This window comes from Salvelinus alpinus, chromosome 5, assembly GCF_045679555.1.
Source record: "Salvelinus alpinus chromosome 5, SLU_Salpinus.1, whole genome shotgun sequence".
Classification (NCBI taxonomy): domain Eukaryota; kingdom Metazoa; phylum Chordata; class Actinopteri; order Salmoniformes; family Salmonidae; genus Salvelinus; species Salvelinus alpinus.
Window position 1 is genome coordinate 9,289,840 of NC_092090.1, and position 23,718 is coordinate 9,313,557.

Sequence of the window (23,718 nt, forward strand, 5' to 3'; positions counted from 1 at the left end):
TTTGCAGAATTCTACATGCAGAGTCTCAATTTGGTGTTTGTCCCATTTTGTGAATTCTTGGTTAGGGAAGGGACACCAGACTTCACAACCATAAAGGGCAATGGGTTCTATAACTGATTCAAGTATTTTTATCCAGATCCTAATTGGTATGTTGAATTTTATGTTCCTCTTGATGCCATAGAAGGCCCTTCTTGCCTTGTCTCTCAGATCGTTACCTGTGGCGCTGATGTTTAGGCCAAGGTATGTATCGTTTTTTTGTGTGTTCTAGGGCAATGGTGTCTAGATGGAATTTGTATTTGTGGTCCTGGCGACTGGACCTTTTTTGGTACCACCATTACTTTGGTCTTACTGAGATTTACTGTCAGGGCCCAGGTCTGACAGAATCTGTGCAGAAGATCTAGGTGCTGCTGTAGGCCCTCCTTGGTTTGTGACGGAAGCCCCAGATCATCAGCAAACAGTAGACATTTGACTTCAGATTCTAGTAGGGTGAGGCCGGGTGCTGCAGACTTTTCTAGTGCCCTCGCCAATTCGTTGATATACAGTATATGTTGAAGAGAGTGGGGCTTAATCTGCATCCCTGTCTCACCCCACGGCCCCGTGGGATTTATTTATTTATTTATTTTTGCCTATTTTAACCGCACGCTTGTTGTTTGTGTAAATGGATTTTATAATGTCAGACGTTTTCCCCCAACACCACTTTCCATCAATTTGTATAGCAGACCCTCATGCCAAATTGAGTCGAAGGCTTTTTGAAATCAAGAAAGCATGAGAAGAAAGCATGTTTTGTTTTGTTTGTTTGGAAATTAGGGTGTGCAGGGTGAATACGTGGTCTGTCATACGATAATTTGGTAAAAAGCCAATTTGACATTTGCTCAGTACGTTGTTTTCACTAAGGAAATGTACGAGTCTGCTGTTAATGATAATGCAGAGGATTTTCCCAAGGTTGCTGTTGACTCAAATCCCACGGTAGTTATTGGGGTCAAATTTGTCTCCACTTTTGTGGATTGGGGTGATCAGTCCTTGGTTCCAAATATTGGGGAAGATGCCAGAGCTAAGGAGGATGTTAAGGAGTTTAATAATAGCCAATTGGAATTTGTGGTCTGTATATTTGATAATTTCACTGAGGATACCATCAACCCCACAGGCTTTTTTGGGTTGGAGGGTTTTTATTTTGTCCTGTAGTTCATTCAATGTAATTGGAGAATCCAGTGGGATCTGGTAGTCTTTAATAGTTGATTCTAAACGTTGTATTTTATCATGTATATGTTTTTGCTGTTTGTTCTTTGTTATAGAGCCAAAAAGATTGGAGAAGTGGTTTACCCATACATCTTCATTTTGGATAGATAATTCTTCGTGTTGTTGTTTGTTTAGTGTTTTCCAATTTTCCCCAGAAGTGGTTAGAGTCTATGGATTCTTCAATTACATTGAGCTGATTTCTGACATGCTGTTCCTCATTTTTCCGTAGTGTATTTCTGTATTGTTTTAGTGATTCACCATAGTGAAGGCGTAGACTCAGGTTTTCCGGGTCTCTATGTTTTTGGTTGGACAGGTTTCTCAATATCTTTGTTAGGTTTTTGCATTCTTCATCAAACCATTTGTCATTGTTGTTCATTTTCTTCGGTTTTCTATTTGAGATTTTTAGATTTGATAGGGAAGCTGAGAGGTCAAATATACTGTTAAGATTTTCTACTGCCAAGTTTACACCTTCGCTATTACGCTGTATGCTCTCGTGGCTGGCCCTCGCTTCATACTTGTTGCCAAACCCACTGGCTCCAGGTCATCTACAAGTCTTTGCTAGGTAAAGCCCTGCCTTATCTCAGCTCACTGGTCACCATAGCAGCACCCACCCGTAGCACGCACTCCAGCAGGTATATTTCACTGGTCACCATAGCAGCACCCACCCGTAGCACGCACTCCAGCAGGTATATTTCACTGGTCACACCCCCAAAGCCAATTCCTCATTTGGCCGCCTTTCAGCCAGTTCTCTGCTGCCAATGACTGGAACGAACTGCAAAAATCACTGAAGCTGGAGAATCATATCTCCCTCACTAACGTTAAGCTCCAGCTGTCAGAGCAGCTCACAGATCACTGCACCTGTACATAGCCCATCTGTAAACAGCCCATACAACTACCTCATCCCCATACCGCTATTTATTTATTTATTTTGCTCCTTTGCACCCAGGTATCTCTACTTGCACATTCATCTTCTGCACATCTACCATTCCAGTGTTTAATTGCTACATTGTAATTACTTCGCCACTACGGCCTATTTATTGCCTTACCTCCCTAATCTTACCTCATTTGCACACACTGACTTTTTCTATTGTATTATTGACTGTATGTTTGTTTACTCCATGTGTAACTCTGTGTTGTTGTATGTGTCGCACTGCTTTGCTTTATCTTGGCCAGGTCGCAGTTGTAAATGAGAACTTGTTCTCAACTAGCCTACCTGGTTAAATAAAGGTTAAATAAAATAAATAAATACAAATTACAGTGTAACGATTTGTCCAGGAAGTTGTCTAAAATGGATTGAATTTGTTGTTGCCTAATTGTTTTTTTGGTAGGTTTCCAAACTACATTCCTTCCATCTATAGCATTTCTGAATATTACTCAGTTCCTTTGGCTTTGATGCCTCATGATTAAGTATTATTGCTCTGTTCAAGTACACTGTGATTTTGCTGTGGTCTGTTAGGGGTGTGAGTGGACTGACTCTGAGAGACTCTGGGTTGAGGTCAGTGATAAAGTAGTCTACAGTACTACTGCCAAGAGATGAGCTATCGGTGTACCTACCATAGAAGTCCCCTCGAAGCCTACCATTGACTATGTACATACCCAGCGTGCGACAGAGCTGCAGGAGTTGTGACCCGTTTTTGTTGGTTATGTTGTCGTAGTTGTGTCTAGGGCGGCATATGGGGGAGGGAATGCTGTCACCTCCAGGTGTTTGTCCTCGTGTGCTGTGGGTGTCAGGTTCTTGTTTGGTTCTGGCATTTAGGTCACCACAGACTAGTACATGTCCCTGGGCCTGGAAATGATTGATCTCCCCCTCTAGGATGGAGAAGCTGTCTTCATTAAAACTTCTTAGACATAGGGGGCGACATTTTCTCTTTTGGATGAAATGATGCCCAAATTAAACGGCCTCGTACTCTGTCCTAGATCATATGATATGCATATTATTATTACTATTGGATAGAAATCACTCTGAAGTTTCTAAAACTGTTTGAATTATATCTGTGAGTAAACAGAACTCATTTGGCAGGCAAACCTCCAAACAGGAAGTGAAAATTCTGAAATGGGTCGCTGTGAAAGGCATCGCCTATTCAATTGCCTAATATTTATGGATATGTATGCACTTCATACGACTTCCACTAGATGTCAACAGGCAGTAGAACGTGGAATGAAGTATCTATCCTGATGTGGGACCGAATGAGAGCCTTTGGAGTGACAGGTCAGTCATATTGCCAGTATTTGGCCACGCACTTGGGTATGTCATATCTTTGTCTGCAAATTGTTAGATAGACACGAAGAAATGCTCCGTCTGGGACGTTATTGGATATATATGAGAAAAACATCCTGAAGATTGATTCTCAACTGAGTTTGACCAGTTTTCGTTCATTAGCGCAAAGTTCTTTGGACACTTTGCTAGCCAAAGTTGCTAATTCGACAGAAGTAATGGACATTATGAAACAAAACAACGATTTATTGTGGAACTAGGATTCCTGGCACTGCATTCTGATGAAAGTTCATCAAAGGTAAGGGAATATTTATGATGTTATTTCGTATTTCTTTTGACTCTTGACTCCAACATGGCGGAAGAATGGCTGAGCGCTGTCTCAGATTATTGCATGCTGTGCTTTTTACTAAAGTTATTTTTTTTTAAATCTAACACAGCTGTTGCATTAAGAACCAGTGTATCTTTAATTATATGTACAACATGTATTTTTCATCAAAGTTTATGATGAGTTTTTCTGTTAGATTAAGTGGCTCTCTAAAATTTCTCTGGATATTTTGGAGCCATTTCTGAACATGGCGCCAATGTAAAACCACGATTTGTAGCTATAAATATGCAAATTTTCGAACAAAACATAAATGTATTGTATAACATGATGTCATAAGACTGTCATCTGATGAAGTTGTTCAAAGGTTAGTGATTAATTTCATCTCTATTTGTGGGTTTTGTGAAAGCTATCTTTGCGGTGAAAAAATGGCGGTGTGTTTTGGGCTATTGTGGTGCGCTAACATAAATATATGTTGTGTTTTCGCTGTAAAACATTAAAAAAATCGGACATGTTGGCTGGATTCACAAGATGTTTATCTTTCGTTTGCTGTATTGGACTTGTGATTTCATGATATTATATTATATTATTTACCTGTGGCGCTATGCTAGGCTATGCTAGTCAGCTTTTCTGATGACAGTTATCCCGGATGGGTATTGAGTAGAAGGGGGTTCTAGTGGGGGGATATAGGCAGCACACAGGAGGACAATTTTCTCTGTTAAGATCATTTCCTTTTGAATTTCTAGCCAAATGTAAAATGTTCCTGTTTTGATTAATTTAATGGAGTGAGATAGGTCTGCTCTATACCAAATTAGCATACCCCCTGAGTCCCTTCCCTGTTTCACACCTCTCCCTCTCTCTGTCTCTTTCAATTCAATTTGAAGGGCTTAATTGGCATGGGAAACATACACTGAGTGTACAAAACATTAGCAACACATGTCATATACTGAGTTGCACCCCCCTTTGTCCTCAGAACAGTCTCAAATCATCGGGTCATGGACTCTACAAGGTGTCGAAAGCGTTCCACAGGGATGCTGGCTCATGTTGACTACAATGCTTCCCACAGTTGTGTCAAGTTGGCTGGATGTCCTTTGGGTGGTGGACCATTCTTGATACACACGGAAAACTGTTGATCGTGAAAAACCCAGCAGCAATGCAGTTCTTGACACTCAAACCGGTGCGCCTGGCACCTACTACCATACACTGTTTAAAGGCATGTAAATCTTTTGTCTCAATTGTGTCAAGACTTTAAAATCCTTCTTTAACCCGTCTCCTCCCCTTCATCTACACTGATAGAAGTGGATTTAACAGGTGACATCAATAAGGGATCATAGCTTTCACCTGGATTCATCTGGTCAGTCTGTGTCTTTTGTACAGTCATTGTATGTTTGCCAAGGCAAGTGAAATAGACAATAAACAAAAGGGGAATGAACAATCAGAAATGAACAGTAAACATTACACAAAATAATTTAGATATTTCAAATGTCTGTCTCTCCTCTCTCTCTCGCCTCTCTACCTCTCTCTCTCTGTCTCTCTCTCTCTCTCCTCTCTCTCTCCCCCTCACTCCTCTCTCCCCCTCACTCCTCTCTCTCCCCCTCACTCCTCTCTCTCCCCCTCACTCCTCTCTCTCCCCGTCACTCCTCTCTCTCCCCCTCACTCCTCTCTCTCCCCCTCACTGCTCTCTCCCCCTCACTCCTCTCTCTCCCCCTCACTCCTCTCTCTCCCCGTCACTCCTCTCTCTCCCCCTCACTCCTCTCTCTCCCCCTCACTCCTCTCTCTCCACACTCCTCTCTCTCCCGTCACTCCTCTCTCTCCCCTCACTCCTCTCTCTCCCCCTCACTCCTCTCTCTCCCCCTCACTCCTCTCTCTCTGCACTTCTCTCTCCCCCCTCACTCCTCTCTCTCCCCCTCACTCCTCTCTCTCCCCCTCACTCCTCTCTCTCCACACTCCTCTCTCTCCCCGTCACTCCTCTCTCTCCCCCTCACTCCTTTCTCTCCCCCTCACTCCTCTCTCTCCCCCCCACTCCTCTCTCTCACCACACTCCTCTCTCTCCCCCCTCACTCCTCTCTCTCCCCCTCACTCCTCTCTCTCCACACTCCTCTCTCTCCCCCTCACTCCTCTCTCTCCCCCTCACTCCTCTCTCTCCCCCTCACTCCTCTCTCTCCCCCTCACTCCTCTCTCGCCACACTCCTCTCTCTCCCCCCTCACTCCTCTCTCTCCCCCTCACTCCTCTCTCTCCCCCTCACTCCTCTCTCTCCCCCTCACTCCTCTCTCTCCACACTCCTCTCTCTCCCCCTCACTCCTCTCTCTCCCCCTCACTCCTCTCTCTCCACACTCCTCTCTCTACAACCCTCATTTCTCTCTCTCCGTCCTCTCCCTTTCTCCTCTTTAAGCCATCTATGTATTTTGTTGTATACTAGTGGCTCTGTGTCTGTAATTCTCTGATTCGTAAAGTGTACTTTGGACTTAATTTCTGTATTTATATCATTCTAATAAAACAAAGCTGACAAACTGATGAGATGACTTCCGACTGACATGACCTTTAGTTGGAGTTCTCCTGCTCTTCTCTGGCCAATTGCATGTCAGAGGATCAATAGATCTTTACTGTGCATCATACGATCCATTGTCTTCAGAAAGTGTTCACACCCCTTGACTTATTCCACATCTTGTTGTCTTGTCCTCTCTCTCCCCTCACTCCTCTCTCTCCCCCTCACTCCTCTCTCACTCCTCTCTCTCCCCTCACTCCTCTCTCTCCCCCTCACTCCTCTCTCTCTACACTTCTCTCTCCCCCCTCACTCCTCTCTCTCCCCTCACTCCTCTCTCTCCCCCTCACTCCTCTCTCTCCCCTCACTCCTCTCTCTCCCCCTCACTCCTCTCTCACTCCTCTCTCTCCCCTCACTCCTCTCTCTCCCCCTCACTCCTCTCTCTCTACACTTCTCTCTCCCCCCTCACTCCTCTCTCTCCCCTCACTCCTCTCTCTCCCCCCTCACTCCTCTCTCTCCCCCTCACTCCTCTCTCTCCCCTCACTCCTCTCTCTCCCCCTCACTCCTCTCTCTCTACACTTCTCTCTCCCCCCTCACTCCTCTCTCTCCCCTCACTCCTCTCTCTCCCCCTCACTCCTCTCTCACTCCTCTCTCTCCCCTCACTCCTCTCTCTCCCCCTCACTCCTCTCTCTCTACACTTCTCTCTCCCCCCTCACTCCTCTCTCCCCCTCACTCCTCTCTCTCCCCCTCACTCCTCTCTCACTCCTCTCTCCCCCCTCACTCCTCTCTCTCCCCCTCACTCCTCTCTCTCCCCCTCACTCCTCTCTCTCCCCCTCACTCCTCTCTCGCCACACTCCTCTCTCTCCCCCCTTAAGTGGACAGTTTGATTTCACAGAAGTGTGATTGACTTGGAGTTACATTGTGTTGTTTAAGTGTTCCCTTTATTTTTTTGAGCAGTGTATAATAAATAACAGTGGCACAAGACAAGAGACAAGGAAAACCATATGATATGACCACAATACTGGTAATAACATGTGTAGTTCCATTAGGCCGGTACAACAGGGTGATTATAGTGTAGGTACAGATTGTTCTTCCTGTTTACAGCATGTTGGCCTTTTGATTTTGTGTTAAACAAACTCATTGATTGTGACTACACCTACCAGCCTAAAATTATTGTTGTAGTTTATTTGCAAATCCTTGAAATTGTTGATGCTGCACACAGGTAACGGTTGTATGCACGGTGTAATAATGTGTAGCTAAACTGTAATTACACTGTGTTCAGTATGTAGCCATTTAACAGAGATGAAATCACAGCGTACGACTCAAACGGCACCCTATTCCCTATATGGTACACTACTTTCCACCAGGGACCATCGGGCTCTATAGGGAATAGGGGGCTATTTGAGATGCACCAACAGTCAAGAACACAATTCCCACTGACAACACTGCAGATAATCAGAACCTCCCACGTCCGTCGCTGTCTGCCAATAGAAAGCTACTGGGAGAGTCGGAACCATTTCATTGGATAAGAACCACACATTATCAACATTTTCTCTCTTAATTTAATAAAGTGCATTAAAATAAAAGCAAGGGCATCTTCATAAATTAAGATTATCTAATAATTTTGATAATTATTAAATACCTGATGAAAATCAAACGTTTTCCGTTTTTTTTAAAATTTGTTTTCTGTTTTCACATCAATTTTGTATTATTTGAATTCATAACAGTTTCAAGGTGTTCAATTACATATTTTTTTTAAATCACCCCAATGTTTCCCCGATGATAATCAAGGTGGCATTTTGATAATGTGGTTATGTAGTTCGTAGCCTGATAATGTGGTTATGTACAGTGGTTCATAGACTGATAATGTGGTTATGTACAGTGGTTCATAGCCTGATAATGTGGTTATGTAGTTCATAGCCTGATAATGTGGTTATGTACATTGGTTCACAGCCTGATAATGTGGTTATGTAGTTCATAGCCTGATAATTCCGGGATTCAGTCTGGCCTCATAAAATGTATTGATTGAATGGAAGACTTTAATGAATCACCTTGGAACAGAGTAGTGAGCTGGTGGGTGTGTTTGTCACAATCTCCTCTCGCTGTTGGTTGCTGTTCCTTTACCTCAGGGAGAATCTAAGACTAATTTAGCTCAATAGATTTCCTGTAGACATTTTCTGAAAACCCTTCATTAAGATTGAATTAATAGATATTCATAATACTGTATCTATAAATGCAATGCATCGATGTAATTATTTGTTAAATGGTAAATCAGCACCTACGTTTACATTGAGTGGACAAAACATTAGGAACACATGCTCTTTCGATGACATAGACTGACCAGGTAAAAGCTATGATCCCTTGTTGACGTCACTTGTTAAATCCACTTCAATCAATTTAAGTGCCTTTGAACGAGGTATGGCAATATGTGCCAGGCGCATGGGTTTGAGTGTGTCAAGAACTGCAACACTTTTTAATGTTGAACAGTTTCCTGTGTGTATCAAGAAGGGTCCACCACCCAAAGGACATCCAGCCAACTTGACACAACTGTGGCCAGCATCCCTGTGGAACGCTTTAACACCTTGTAGAGTCCATGACCCGATGAATTGAAGCTGTTCTGAGGACAAAAGGAGGTGCAACTCAATGTTAAGCAGATGTTCCTAATGTTTGGGATGTATTCTCAGTGTATATCAGTAGGCGTTTAAGCACAGTAGTTGAAGAGATGAATAGAAAATAACTGAAATGATGGAATATCAATAATATGAACAGTGTCCCTCTAGTCCTGGACCTCATGTACCTCTGGGTTCATACCCCTCTAGTCCTGGACCTCATGTACCCCTGGGTTCACCACACCCCTCTGGTCCTGGACCTTATGAACCCCTGGGTTCACCACACCCCTCTAGTCCTGGACCTCATGTACCCCTGGGTTCACCACACCCCTCTGGTCCTGGACCTCATGTACCCCTGGGTTCACCACACCCCTCTGGTCCTGGACCTTATGAACCCCTGGGTTCACCCCCCAGAAGCATAACATTCTATCTGCTTCTATAGAACTATTAAATCAACTGTTAGCCAGATGGACTGACCTTAATGTGAAGGTACCTTGAGTGTATTAGATATGGTATGTATTTGGATGTCTTGGAAACCACATACTGTTATGGCATATGGGCAGAGCGGGGTGTAACAGAGGATGTGATCTGGAACATTCCTTGAGAACATTGAATGTAATTTCAGCAGCTGTCAACTCAGAGGCTTGTTGTTACAACTCTCCTAAACACAATATAATCTTCTGGTTAAATGTACCTCAGGATCCAGGGTTGGGGAAACCGTGTCATTCTATTAGTCAATATAACCAATAGATCTGAAACACAGTCACATCCACAATTCATGCTTGAAGTGTAATGTTTCATCAACCAGCATTTGTAATTTTTATTTAAAAATTCAACAATGTTTTCTTTTATTTATTTACTGCTATAGAGTAACAAGAACGTACACAGCACCCCAACAAAAATACAAATACAAAAAAACTGAAAAAGTTGGATGCATCAGTCCTTCTGGGAGATCGGTAGGTAGAGGAATGAAGAGAGGATTCCTGTGGTGGTGTCTGTTAAAGGTGTCTGTTCTAGGGGTGAACAGGCTGGGAGAAAGGCCCTGTCCAGAAGAAAAATCTGCCACCTCCACCTTAGACCCTTGTCTGAGAGGATCTGACTGGTGTCAGCAACATGGTCAAAACTCTACCTAGCCTATCAGAGGGCAAGGTACTATCATCATACTGCATAAACCTATCAAATCTTCTCTGATCTCTACAAGTGTCTAGAGGTTAGGGGGTTGTTCTGGACAGGGCCATGGAGACCAGGGGGAGACCAGAGGGAGGAGGCCTGTCTAGGTGAGGCTAAACCAGAGGGAGGAGGCCTGTCTAGGTGAGGATATCGTGGGCCTGCTGTTCCACCAACACAGCCATGTTCTTCACATCCCCACACCAGACGTCCAACCGGTCCTTCATGCCCTTGATCTGAAGAGGGACAGGGAAGAGAGTCAGGGTCAAAGGTTAACAGTCACAAGCTTTTCTATATCTCGAGGATGATTTCTATAGTTCAAAGCCACTTATTTTAACTAAAACTAGGATTGGTCTCAATGTCTTGTGTTACACAGGACATTATAGTAAAACAGAATATTCCCTGTTTCTGGTCCAAACCAGGAGTCATGTCCAGCCCCTGAGAACCAGTGTATCTCATAGATTGATTATTATTCCTTGGCCCGTGAATATGAATGTGTTAAGGCGTATGTATTTACCTGCTGCAGGTCCAGTACTCGGGGCTGCACCCAGGTCATCTGAACCTTCTGGTCCACCTCATCAATGTTTCCTTTGATCAGACCCACAGACAGAGCCTTCATCACTAGCAGCTCCACCTGCAGGGGACAAGAACCACAATCAGACCCACAGACAGAGCCTTCATCACTAGCAGCTCCACCTGCAGGGGACAAGAACCACAATCAGACCCAGTCAGGAGGTTCAAACAGTTTACAATCAACTCTCCAGATAAACCCCAGTTGTCACCAACCCTGGTCTCCAGATAAACCCCAGTTGTCACCAACCCTGGTCTCCAGATAAACCCCCAGTTATCACCAACCCTGGTCTCCAGATAAACCCCCAGTTGTCACCAACCCTGGTCTCCAGATAAACCCCCAGTTGTCACCAACCCTGGTCTCCAGATAAACCCCCAGTTATCACCAACCTTGGTCTCCAGATAAACCCCCAGTTGTCACCAACCCTGGTCTCCAGATAAACCCGTTGTCACCAACCCTGGTCTCCAGATAAACCCCAGTTGTCACCAACCCTGGTCTCCAGATAAACCCCCAGTTGTCACCAACCCTGGTCTCCAGATAAACCCCAGTTGTCACCAACCCTGGTCTCCAGATAAACCCCCAGTTGTCACCAACCCTGGTCTCCAGATAAACCCCAGTTGTCACCAACCCTGGTCTCCAGATAAACCCCAGTTGTCACCAACCCTGGTCTCCAGATAAACCCCAGTTGTCACCAACCCTGGTCTCCAGATAAACCCCAGTTGTCACCAACCCTGGTCTCCAGATAAACCCCAGTTGTCACCAACCCTGGTCTCCAGATAAACCCCAGTTGTCACCAACCCTGGTCTCCAGATAAACCCCCAGTTATCACCAACCCTGGTCTCCAGATAAACCCCCAGTTGTCACCAACCCTGGTCTCCAGATAAACCCCAGTTGTCACCAACCCTGGTCTCCAGATAAACCCCAGTTGTCACCAACCCTGGTCTCCAGATAAACCCCAGTTGTCACCAACCCTGGTCTCCAGATAAACCCCCAGTTGTCACCAACCCTGGTCTCCAGATAAACCCCAGTTGTCACCAACCCTGGTCTACAGATAAACCCCAGTTGTCACCAACCCTGGTCTCCAGATAAACCCCAGTTGTCTCCAGATAAACCCCAGTTGTCACCAACCCTGGTCTCCAGATAAACCCCAGTTGTCACCAACCCTGGTCTCCAGATAAACCCCAGTTGTCACCAACCCTGGTCTCCAGATAAACCCCAGTTGTCACCAACCCTGGTCTCCAGATAAGCCCCAGTTGTTAACAACCCTGGTCTCCAGATAAACCCCCAGTTGTCACCAACCCTGGTCTCCAGATAAACCCCCAGTTGTCACCAACCCTGGTCTCCAGATAAACCCCAGTTGTCACCAACCCTGGTCTCCAGATAAACCCCAGTTGTCTCCAGATAAACCCCAGTTGTCACCAACCCTGGTCTCCAGATAAACCCCAGTTGTCACCAACCCTGGTTTCCAGATAAACCCCAGTTGTCTCCAGATAAACCCCCAGTTGTCACCAACCCTGGTCTCCAGATAAACCCCCAGTTGTCACCAACCCTGGTCTCCAGATAAACCCCCAGTTGTCACCAACCCTGGTCTCCAGATAAACCCCCAGTTGTCACCAACCCTGGTCTCCAGATAAACCCCCAGTTGTCAGCAACACTGATATCCAGATAAACCCCAGTTGTCAGCAACCCTGGTCTCCAGATAAACCCCCAGATGTCAGCAACCCTGGTCTCCAGATAAACCCCCAGTTGTCACCAACCCTGTTCTCCAGATAAACCCCAGTTGTCACCAACCCTGGTCTCCAGATAAACCCCCAGTTGTCACCAACCCTGGTCTCCAGATAAACCCCCAGTTGTCACCAACCCTGGTCTCCAGATAAACCCCAGTTGTCAGCAACCCTGGAGGCGGAGCTACAGGATGTGTAGGCCTATAGTTCCAGACAATAAAGCACCGACTCAACTAAATGTTATTGTGCTGGGAAATCACCTGTGGACCAGGTGACCACGGATACAGACCTATGTTCATTAGAAGACTCCAGATACTAATGATTTGGTATAAGTGACATACGATTGGTGGATTGATGACCAACTGACCTCGTTGACGGGGATCTTGGCACTCTGTCCAATCTCATGGAAGGTCAGCTGTCTGTTGTTGGCGGGACGAGTGAACGTCATCTAGACGGAGGAGAGAAGAAGAGGTAGACACGTTAGGGCTGTTTGAGCGCATCATTTACATTTATCCTCGTCATTAAGCAGGCGCTGTAATCCACAGAGACTGACCAATCAGTGCATTCAACAGTAAGTTGGTAAAAGTCGGTAAAAATTAGGTGTTGGAAACAAATTTATTTTCCATTTTTTCCCCGTTCTGAACCATTATTTTATATAGGTTTTTACATTTAGCGCGACATTAAATGACTTCACCAATCAGTGTGAAGCTCGACATTAAATGACTTCACCAATCAGTGTGAACAGAGCAGCTTGCGGGGCAAACTATTGTTTGTAGGGCGCGAGAAGCGACTGAAATTTGGGCGGGTGGGGAGAGAGAGAGAGACGGTGGAGGAGGAGGCTTGAAGCGCTGGGCATCTTATGACATAACATTATCTGAATTACACCCAGAGAATTATACCTACAGAGGAGCGGATTCTATGGAGGAACATTAAATGTCTTTGAACTTCGGAGAGTTGGTTTAACGTTGGACCAGAGCTAACTAGCTTGTGTGTACAGAGCGGCACCAGAAATAAAATTTAAAAAAATATACGTTTTACCGTTTTGTAGTTAATACATCCAATGTGAAACGTGATAACTATAGTATCATTAATTAGCATTGATAAATGTAGGCCATTCTTCTGAATCATGCCTGTAACCTCAGTAGGCTATAGTAGCCTATGCTTCAGGGGGGGAGGGGCTACAGTAGCCTACACACTCACACACACTGGCAAAGATGCTCCAAAAAAAAAATCTCTAATGCACCAATTTGTAAGTCGCTCTGGATAAGAGCGTCTGCTAAATGACTTAAATGTAATGTAAATGTAAAGATCATCTGACAGGCAGACACTGGAAGGCGTTTCTGAGTGAGGGAGGGCTTTGCATAGCCACTTTGTTGTGTTTTTGTGGGACTAGAAAAAATACCCGAAATTTAAAAGGAACGGTATTAACCGGTTCCCATGCTTTCAAAATATCTGTTCTGTTCCGGAACAGTATAGATCACTTTCGTTCTCGGTTCAGATTCTGTTCCTCTAAAAATATGACGTTATTTTTCAGTTTTCAGTTCCAACCCTTGGATAAAACAACCACATATCACATTCATTGTGAAAAGTAAAACCTTCCGTACTCAACCGTCAGTTCTCCTGCTCTATAAAACACAGACAGAGACAGATAGAACCCACCTCCATCACACACAGAGACAGAGAGAGAAAAACCCACCTCCATCACACAGAGACAGAGAGAGAAAAACCCACCTCCATCACACAGAGAGACAGAGAGAGAAAAACCCCACCTCCATCACACACAGAGACAGAGAGAGAAAACCCCACCTCCATCACACACAGAGACAGAGAGAGAAAAACCCACCTCCATCACACACAGAGACAGAGAGAGAAAAACCCACCTCCATCACACACAGAGACAGAGAGAGAAAAACCCACCTCCATCACACACAAAGAAGAGAACCCACCTCCATCACACACAGAAACAGAGACAGAGAGAAGAGAACCCACCTCCATCACACACAGAGAGACAGTGAAGAGAACCCACCTCCATCACACACAGCAGCTGAATCTTCTGCATCAGTTTGGATTCATTGGCTGCCAGGTCAGGCTGCAACACAGACACACGTTGAAATGACTTGTGTTTGTTGGTTAATGACAGGTGATTTCTAATCTTCTGTGAGTATTGAAACATTATTAACTTGCATTATCATTTTTAAAATCATAGCGCCTCAACAAAACCACGTCCATGTGTATAAACAGCAACACATTCTGGAAAGAGACAACGGGAGCTACAATAGTTTTCGCTCTTTATTTATTGCAGTGATGGTTTCCATAGATACATTCAACCGACTGTTGTAGGCCGTACTATAGCCAGTTGTGCTGGTTACCTGCGCTCCCCAGGCAGACTTGTAGGCCTGGAACTTCTCCACGTTGCCTCCGTTGAAGGCGTACAACGTGTCTATCAGCCACTGCTTGTCTGTGCTCCTTAGGGACTCCAGTACTGGGTGCATCAGCTAAAAACACAAGCAGAGGCAGACTGTCAAACAAAGGCTGTCAAAGCCATCTGGTGCTTCGAAGGAAAAACTTGAGCCCAAACTTTTGTGGCTGTAGCTCAGCCAAAACTAGCTTTAAATGGCTGCTTGATGCTTATTATCAGACAGGCTAATATCTCACCAAATGGGAGGATAGCTCAAAAACACATTTACATTTACATTTTAGTCATTTAGCAGACGCTCTTATCCAGAGCGACTTACAGTAGAGTGCATACATTTTATTACATTTTTACATACTGAGACAAGGATATCCCTACCGGCCAAGAGCAGACGCTCTTATCCAGAGCGACTTACAGTAGAGTGCATACATTTTATTACATTTTTTACATACTGAGACAAGGATATCCCTCCCGGCCAAACCCTCCCTACCGGCCAAACCCTCCCTAACCCGGACGACGCTATGCCAATTGTGCGTCGCCCCACGGATCTCCCGGTTGCGGCCGGCTGCGACAGAGCCTGGGTGCGAACCCAGCCCAGCCTGGGCGTAAACCCAGAGACTCTGGTGGCGCAGCTAGCACTGCGATGCAGTGCCCTAGACCACTGCACCACCCGGGAAACACAACTATCATGAGGGTGGTGATGGGTACTTACCAGCTCTCCGAAGTTGTAAACTCCTTCTCCTAAGAGTCCAGCCAGACCCAGTGTGAAAGCCCTCTCCTGCTTCTCTGTCTCTGATGGATATAAAGACATCAGTTATGACAGCTAGTGAGTACTAGCATAAAGACCTCATCAGTTATGACAGCTACTGAGTACTAGCATAAATACCTCATCAGTTATGACAGCTAGTGAGTACTAGCATAAAGACCTCATCAGTTATGACAGCTACTGAGTACTAGCATAAAGACCTCATCAGTTATGACAGCTACTGAGTACTAGCATAAAGACCTCATCAGTTATGACAGCTAGTGAGTACTAGCATAAAGACCTCATCAGTTATGACAGCTAGTGAGTACTAGCACACAAAAAACTAATAACGCCTTCAAACAATTGTAAAAAATTTCTTTTTGTGATTTAACCAACATTAAATTCTGCTGTATGATTTCAGTGCAACATACTGCCTTTGTACATTGTAAACAGATGTTACCTGGCAGGTCTTTGATGTCGACACAGCCGAGGTAGCGCAGAGCGTCCTTGTAGTAAGAGGCATGGTTCCCCACGATGCGGTAGTATTTGCTGGACAGGTCGTAGAATCGCCCGTGGACTGACGTCACACCCGGCAAGTTATTCAGCGTCTCCTCCACCTCCTCAATTAATATCTGCAGGACGGAAGGCAGGGTTTGCATACATATACACTGGATTGAAATGTACATCTGGCTACAGTAACCTATTGTATGCTTTTAATTGTTTTGATTACTGCCGTCTTGGGACAGGTCTCCATTGAGATGTTTGTTTTCCAGGTTTTTTTCCTACAAGTTACTGTATGCCCAGACAGTGTGTTACCTTTGTGGCTGGAAGGTCATTTATCTCCAGTTTTAGGGCTCCAATAGATGTCTTGCACAGAATGACCGACTCATCGTTGCTCTTCACCTTCTCCTTAGTCTTCTCAAGGAAAGTGATAGCATCTTTAGGATCTGAAAAGGAGAACTTGGTTGAGCTGGTTGAAATCCCATGAGTGGATACATGCTGTATCTGAGTGGATTCAAGGTCAATTACTTAGCATCAGCGAAGAAGGAGGTGATAGGACTACAGACTGCATGTCACGACTGTGTTCTTACCTGTCTTTTGTCTGGCAACATACAGGATGATCTCCACCAGAGACAGGGGGTTGATTCTAGAAAAGACAGAGAGATGGAGAAAGAAAGGAAACAACTGAACGCCCAGAGATTAGACTCTCTGTGTTGTAATTCTAGCTACTATTCCAATTGTCAGAGAAGCAGTTATTACTGTAGGTTGGTGTTGGTCCTACCTGTGGTCAAAGTCACTGAGGAAGTTATCGTACAGCTGTATGAGGCCATCTCCTGTGGCAAAGCAAGGGTCTTTTACAAAGTCTGTGAGCTTTAGGGTCAACTGATGCCACAACCTGTCAATGGAAAGACGAGGTATGGTTAGGTACTAGCATTACATGATGAATAAGAAACAATAATGCACTGAATGGGGTTAGTGGCAAGCTGGTCAGATTTATTTAACCTTTATTTAACTAGGCAAGTCACTTAAGAACAAATTCTTATTTTCAATGACGGCCTAAGAACAGTGGGTTAACTGCCTTGTTCAGGGGGCAGAACGACAGATTTGTACCTCGTCAGTTTGGGGATTCGATCTTGCAACCTTTCGGTTACTAGTCCAACGCTCTAACCACTAGTCTACCTGTCGATAGACGAAGGTAAGACGGAGACTATGAATACCTACGGCCTTGCAAGATTGCAAAATCAAAAGTCCCTAAACGCAAAAAAAAACTAACGTTAACTGGCTAACTAACTAACATTGGCTAATTAGCTAGCCTCCCTGTCTACTGAAGCATTTTAGCAACCGTTAACCGCATAGCATCAGGGAAGATTGTGGACATGACGACTATCATAACAATACATTTCGGGAACGTTTGTCACATGTTACGAATAAAACATATTTCATATGTTCCACTCTACACAATTCACAGTTGGTGGATTGTTTGTGTGTCATTCATTGATGTTTGGTGTTTAGCTAGCTACTGTAGCATTAGCAAGCTAACTCCATGACTCAGCGCATGAATGACATACAAAAGCTAACTAACGTAGACAGACGCTATCCTTACTTTTTGTTGTAAAACTCCTCTAGTGTGTGCCATTCCGATGCCATCTCCGGAGTTGAGCTCATGCTCTGTTGCGTTTTGAGGTACCCGGTAACATCTTTCATTGTCGCGGTAGGTTTGATTTAGATACCGAATGAGAAACGTGTTGACAACTTTTATCTATAATTTCTGTACCTAGCTAGCTAACTGTACAGCTAGCACCAGAAGCAACGATTAGACGCAAAGAATCATGGGAGCTGAGCTGACACAGGAATGTCTACCGTAATGTTTCTAACAAATACGCGTTTACGTGTTTTACGTGTTTTTATTACCCCATATATTTTTTAGATGTAATCACGATAAGTGGTTTAATTACTCGATATTAGTGAACCAAACTGATTTTTAAAATTTATAAAATAATGACAGTGAGCACTTATATTTAAATTGTTTATTCTAAACTGTAATATAATTTTACATATTTTACGGTATAATCAGAAGTCGTCACGAGTTCAAAGGTAATCAGAGCAACAACAGACTACTGAGCGAATGTTGTGATTTATGAAACGTAGCTAAAGCTAAGGAGAGTTGTGCTATTGAAATGGTTCTTCTTGTGTAAAAACATGCGCTTAAACTGCCTGCTTCCAAAATGAAGACGCGGCTCTAGAAAAGCTACAAATATACTGTGTATTTCTAGCAGCTAGCTATGACTTATTTCATGTCCTCCCCATTGGTCCACAAGGGCAGGTTATGTCTGTATCACATTATTACACCGAGTACAGCTAGATTCATCAAACTGAAACGTAAGTAAGAGCGTAAATATATAATTGAAAGGAATTGTGATTTGCAAGCTGCTGTTGGGATTGATGTGAACATTGCATAGACCTACAGGTAATATGATGGATGAGGATAGTAACTAGTTACTCAGTAACTTCACTACATGCATTAACTTCTCAGATCAACAGCAAAGAACATTATTCCTTGCTCCAAGGCAAAGGGATGTCCACGGTCTACGTCCAAGCCAAGACAGGACAGTCTGGTGGCCTGGGTTTCGAGGACTGTTCTGTAGAGGAGGAGTGGAGGGCTCCAAGCAGCAGACGCTAGAGGACCTCATTAAGAACATCAGAGGCAGACAGTACAAGAGGATCATAGTGATGGCCGGGGCTGGGATCAGCACACCTAGTGGTATCCCAGACTTCAGGTGACCACCGATATATTTTAAATGCTTGAGGTGCACTAGACCGGTGGGCAGGGTGCAGTTTTGCTCTTTTGGGATGATTCCATTGGTTGCATTGTAGTGGACGAAGAAGGTAAATCAAATGCAACCTCAAGTATTTGGAAAGTGTTTGAGATTTTCAGTCAAATGAAAATCCATGTCAGGAAAACAATGAATGCACAGACTTTGTAGGAAACCTTTTTCTCCCTAATTTCCTTGGACAGGTCGCCTGGCAGTGGTCTCTATGACAACCTCCAGCAGTATAATCTTCCTTACGCAGAAGCCATCTTCGAGATCAACTTCTTCCATCACAACCCCAACCCTTTCTTTGCTCTGGCCAAAGAGCTGTACCCAGGCAACTACCAACCCAACCTCGCACACTATTTCGTACGGCTCCTTCATGACAAGGGCCAGCTCCTCAGAATGTACACGCAGAATATCGACGGCCTGGAGAGACGTAAGTTCATCCACTAGTATGACCATATTGAAAAACAGTTCAGATAATACACACAGGAGCCTGTCATCTCTCTCTCTCTCTCTCTCTCTCTCTCTCTCTCTCCTCTCTCCTCTCTCCTCTCTCCTCTCTCCTCTCTCCTCTCTCCTCTCTCTCTCACTCTCACTCGCTGTGTTTCACTGTGTGTGTGACTCTAGTGGCAGGAATCCCCCCTGAGAAACTGGTGGAGGCACACGGCTCGTTTGCTACTGCTACCTGTACTGTGTGTCTCAGAGACTACAAGGGGGAGGAGCTACGTGTGAGTCGGTTAACTATCACACCATTCTAAGAGCATGTCCCCGTTATAACTTATTCATATTATTGAGAACTTCAATCCATCTAGCTCTGATACTGTCATTTGTGAAAGTTTCTTAAAAGTTTGAAAGATAATAGTTTGATGCAGTGGCTTGTTGTTAAAATATATCTAGTTTTGATTTCCTGTATTCCTCCTGTGTGTTTGTCTGCTTCTCCGTCCCTGGTTTAGCCTGATATTATGAAGGGGACAGTCCCTAAGTGTCCCACTTGTAAGGGCGTGGTGAAGCCTGACATTGTCTTCTTTGGGGAGGAGCTACCTCCTCACTACTTCAGCTACCTGAAGGACTTTCCCCTGGCAGACCTCCTCATTATCATGGGTACCTCTCTGGAGGTGAGGAACACTGCTATTCATGTGTTATTAAGATGTTATACACATGTTAATCAGCTGTTATTAAGCTGTTATTCACAGTTATAAACATGTTATAAACATGTTATAAACCAGTGTTAACACCAGTTATTAACACTCTATTCTCCTGTTATTCACCTGTCAATCATGCAGGACAGGGTTTCACTCAGTAGTCCAGGGGTCCTATAAAAGATATCTCCGGTATATGTGTGTGTGTGTATATATATATATATAATTTATTTACTGGAGACTTATAACAGCATGTTGTTCCATGTCAATACACTAGGTGGAGCCCTTTGCCAGTCTGGCCGGAGCTGTGAGGGACTCTGTCCCTCGCCTGCTTATCAACAGAGACCTGGTGGGGCCCTTCGCTTGGGGGACCCCGCGACACAATGATGTGGCCCAGCTAGGGGATGTGGTCGGTGGGGTGCAGATGCTGGCTGATGCCCTGGGCTGGAAGCACCAGCTGGAGGCTCTCATGGCTGCCAATGCTAAGAAGGTTGGTTATGGGAAATCATATGATTTACACACGTGTCACGTACGCATTTAACACACCTAAACCCTGGGTTCTTTGCATTCACTGATTTTCAGAGCATTCAGAGACTTAATATATATCAGGGATTCTTCAAAGTCTAGACAATCCTTGTCCGGCAGGAAAAATGTATTTGTATAAAATAAAATAAATTGTTGCGTTATTTGACTTTAAATAATATTTCTCTCAAAACTGTGATTACTAAAAAATGTGTCTTGAGATTTGGTCGACTCAGTCAGATTTGTCTGAAATCCTAAATGAATCAGGAATGAGCAGGGACAGCTCTACCATAAGGACCCCTTATTCATGTCCTCATTACATGGAGTGCAACAAGGCCAGTCATGGTCTGGAAAGTTCTCAAATGTTGATAGAATTAAACAAACAATATTCAAATCACTATGGCCACAACTATAAACTGTCAACTCCATCTCCCTGATAGGATGTGAATTTTGGTTAAAACATTTTTTTTTTTGAATGAGATTTTAGAGTCATGAAGCACCTGAGGAAAAACTAAATTGCTACTTTGTATACCACTTGAATGAATAAACATTTACATTTTTTGTCAACTCCATAAAACAAACTACTCAGATTTTCATGTGACATCAATTCTGTCTGAAAAATCTGATAGATTTATATTTTTATTGGCAATTTTTTTAATGAATTACTTTCTATATTTTACTAAATGTTTGTGTTGAACTTCTATTTTTAGAGGCAAAAATATGTCTGTTTTGAGTATTTGTTGTCGACTCCATCGGTGACTTGGCAACTCCGTCACAGATGGCTAACCCCCTTAAGATACGTAACTCCGTCATAGATGGCTAACCCCCTTAAGATACGTCGTTCTGCAACATATACTTCAACTATTGAAGTACTTACTGTGCAACACCTAAGGGATAATGTTTGTTTTATACATTTTGTTTTAGGTTCTGAATATAGAAAAACATACCAAAATGCTAATGAAATTAGCCTGTAGTATTATATAGCGCTATAAAACAAAACAAAAGGAAGTTTGTCCCTTACATTAAATTCAAATCTACAATCTATGGAAAATAATGAACGACGTGGAAGGCGTATTCACGGAGTGGAACTGACCTTTCACAGAGTTACATTCTTTCCCAAAGAATGTATAGAATCTCGAGTTGATTATCCCTTTTATACCAAAGCTATAATTTTAACATATTTGCCGCTAGGAATGTGTTCATTTTCCGGTAGAAATATGTTCAACATCCACTGAAGTAGCTAGCGAGTTGACTAGACAGCTTCAGGAGTTGCCATGGTAACCAAACGGACTTGCTAGTTTAGCTAACAAAACCATCAGTACTAGCTTGCCATTATGAAAATCGAATTCAACAATGGACAAAAATATTTTCAATTGGACGTTTGCTTTCAAAAGCAGCTCAAACATAGAACATGTAAGAATGAACTATAGCCAATTTATTCTATCATGCAAATATACCGTGCATTATAGAGAAATAATGCACACTCTCTAGAATGCCCTTCAAGCCAATCACAACTATTCAACAATGCCCATGGTATAATTAAGCAATAAGGGTGTGGAATATGGCCAATATACCACGGCTAAGGGCCGTTCTTAGGCACAACGCGGAGCCAGCCAATCAGCATTCAGGGCTCGAACTGGGTGGTTTGAGCCCTGAATTCGGATTGGTTGAAAGCCATGGTATATCAAACAATATACCACACATATGACAAAACATTTAGTTTTACAGCTCTAATTACGTTGGTAACCAGTTTATAATAGCAATAAGGCTCCTCTGGGGTTTATGATATATGGCCAATGTACCACGGCTAAGGGCTGTGTCCAGGCACTAGAACAGCTTTTGAATAATCGAATGTTAGAATTAAACAATCAAGGCCTTTAAACACTTGTTGAACAATAAACGTACAAATGTAATGTATTTTAAGGTGTCTGACGGTGTTGACTATTAATTTGTAATATTAAGAAAAATATTTGTGAAAAAAAGTTTATTTCCCATCTTTCAAGAATCCCTGATGTATTATAATGTACGCCATTGAGCAGACGTTTTTATCCAAAGTGACTTAGTCATGCATGCATCCATTTTACATACGTGTGGTCCTGGGAATCGAGCAGCACTACCCTGGAATTGCACTGAGCTACAAAGGACCTCTTCAAAATATAAATTCAACCTCCACTATGTGGATCTTCTGCTTCTTTTTCTAATCCGCAGGCCACAGAGAAGGAGGAATGAGACGGTCAGTGTCTTTAAGATACCATTCAGAATGCCTCACCGCTGCAGTCCACCTCAGTCCACCTGCCTCATAGCTCAGGACTACAGCAGAGTGTCTACTCAGCAGAGGATCTATAATGAAATGAACTCTCTTCAACAGACTTTGATCCACACACCGTACAATCAGCACAACACAGAGGCAGCAATGGTTTCCTGTCTGGCTTTTGGAGGAAGATATTTAGTACAAATTGGGAATGTATTGGGTTGGTTTAATAGATTATATTTATTAGTCTTCTGTGAAATGTGTAAATATCTTGACATATTCTTTTATGCTTTTTATTGTGTCTCATGTGCAGTTTTTGCAGTAAATAATTAGCATAAAGACCCGTACAGAGCTGGTTTTGTTGTCAATGTCATCGACCAGACCTGCAGACCACGATGCTGCTAATGATCTTGGCACTTCCAAACCAAATCAGCTACTCTGTTTTGTCAGTCACAAGAGATTATGCTGCTAATAAAGCCGAGCAACAATTGGAACTCTTAGTGTGTGTATGTGTCCCCCCATGTGACCACCAGATGGAGCTAAAGTACAGTATTGTGAACTCCGTTCAGCCCTCTTGAACTCAAATAGGTCATTGATTCATTAAATGGAATTCAATCAATGCAGTTATACTTTGTTTAAGGTCAAATCCATTGACCTGTGAACTTCCTAATGGCTGCTGAAAGTCACAGGATGAGGACAATGGTAGATCTTCCAGGGCTATGGCTAACCGCCCCCTCCTCTCCTCCCAACGTACGTACACACACACACTAGATGATGGTCATACTATAGGACCCTTTGAAATGCCCTTCCACGGCTTCCACCCTGCTACACAGCCTTGACTACCTGTCACCCCCCATCCTAATGTTAAATAACACCATTAATAATTGAACTTGTTTCTATACTGTCCTGACAGGTTTGCATCGAAGAGATGCACATTGGGTACGGAACATAATATAGCAGACGTCAGATTCTCTCAATAGTAGTAGGTGATTGGAACGAGGCAA

The 23,718-nt window shown here is 43.6% G+C and overlaps 2 protein-coding genes across 3 annotated transcripts; one reads left to right on the plus strand and one right to left on the minus strand.

The window, feature by feature from the left end:
* Positions 1-9,670: 9,670 nt before the first annotated feature.
* On the minus strand, positions 9,671-17,849 carry psmd13 (proteasome 26S subunit, non-ATPase 13). 2 transcript variants are annotated; one of them, XR_011674960.1, is made up of 11 exons: positions 17,590-17,814; positions 16,768-16,881; positions 16,577-16,632; positions 16,302-16,432; positions 15,946-16,117; positions 15,453-15,532; positions 14,697-14,822; positions 14,354-14,416; positions 12,695-12,775; positions 10,550-10,728; positions 9,671-10,268 (listed from the first exon to the last, which is right to left on the minus strand). XR_011674960.1 is itself a non-coding variant. In XM_071400495.1 (11 exons), the coding sequence occupies exons 1-11, from the start codon at positions 17,688-17,690 to the stop codon at positions 10,173-10,175; spliced, it is 1,137 nt and encodes a 378-aa protein (XP_071256596.1). In that variant the 5' UTR covers positions 17,691-17,849; the 3' UTR covers positions 9,671-10,172. The 2 variants fall into 2 exon arrangements, 1 of the variants encoding a protein (XP_071256596.1); XM_071400495.1 differs by having other exon boundaries at positions 10,550-10,666; positions 17,590-17,849.
* Positions 17,850-18,070: 221 nt separating this feature from the next.
* Positions 18,071-23,208, plus strand: sirt3 (sirtuin 3). The gene is made up of 7 exons (XM_071400496.1): positions 18,071-18,365; positions 18,520-18,763; positions 19,003-19,235; positions 19,430-19,530; positions 19,756-19,917; positions 20,219-20,431; positions 22,672-23,208. The coding sequence occupies exons 1-7, from the start codon at positions 18,269-18,271 to the stop codon at positions 22,690-22,692; spliced, it is 1,071 nt and encodes a 356-aa protein (XP_071256597.1). The 5' UTR covers positions 18,071-18,268; the 3' UTR covers positions 22,693-23,208.
* The last annotated feature ends 510 nt before the right edge of the window (positions 23,209-23,718 follow it).

Coding starts and splice junctions, on each gene's coding strand:
- sirt3 (XM_071400496.1), top strand. CDS start 18,269: ATGACTTATTTCATGTCCTCCCCATTGGTCCACAAGGGCAGGTTATGT. Junction 18,764..19,002: donor AGTGGTATCCCAGACTTCAG/GTGACCACCGAT, acceptor TTCCTTGGACAG/GTCGCCTGGCAGTGGTCTCT. Junction 19,236..19,429: donor TATCGACGGCCTGGAGAGAC/GTAAGTTCATCC, acceptor GTGTGACTCTAG/TGGCAGGAATCCCCCCTGAG.
- psmd13 (XM_071400495.1), bottom strand. CDS start 17,690: ATGAAAGATGTTACCGGGTACCTCAAAACGCAACAGAGCATGAGCTCA. Junction 14,823..15,452: donor TTTACAACTTCGGAGAGCTG/GTAAGTACCCAT, acceptor TTGTGTTTTTAG/CTGATGCACCCAGTACTGGA. Junction 10,269..10,549: donor GAGTACTGGACCTGCAGCAG/GTAAATACATAC, acceptor GTCCCTCTTCAG/ATCAAGGGCATGAAGGACCG.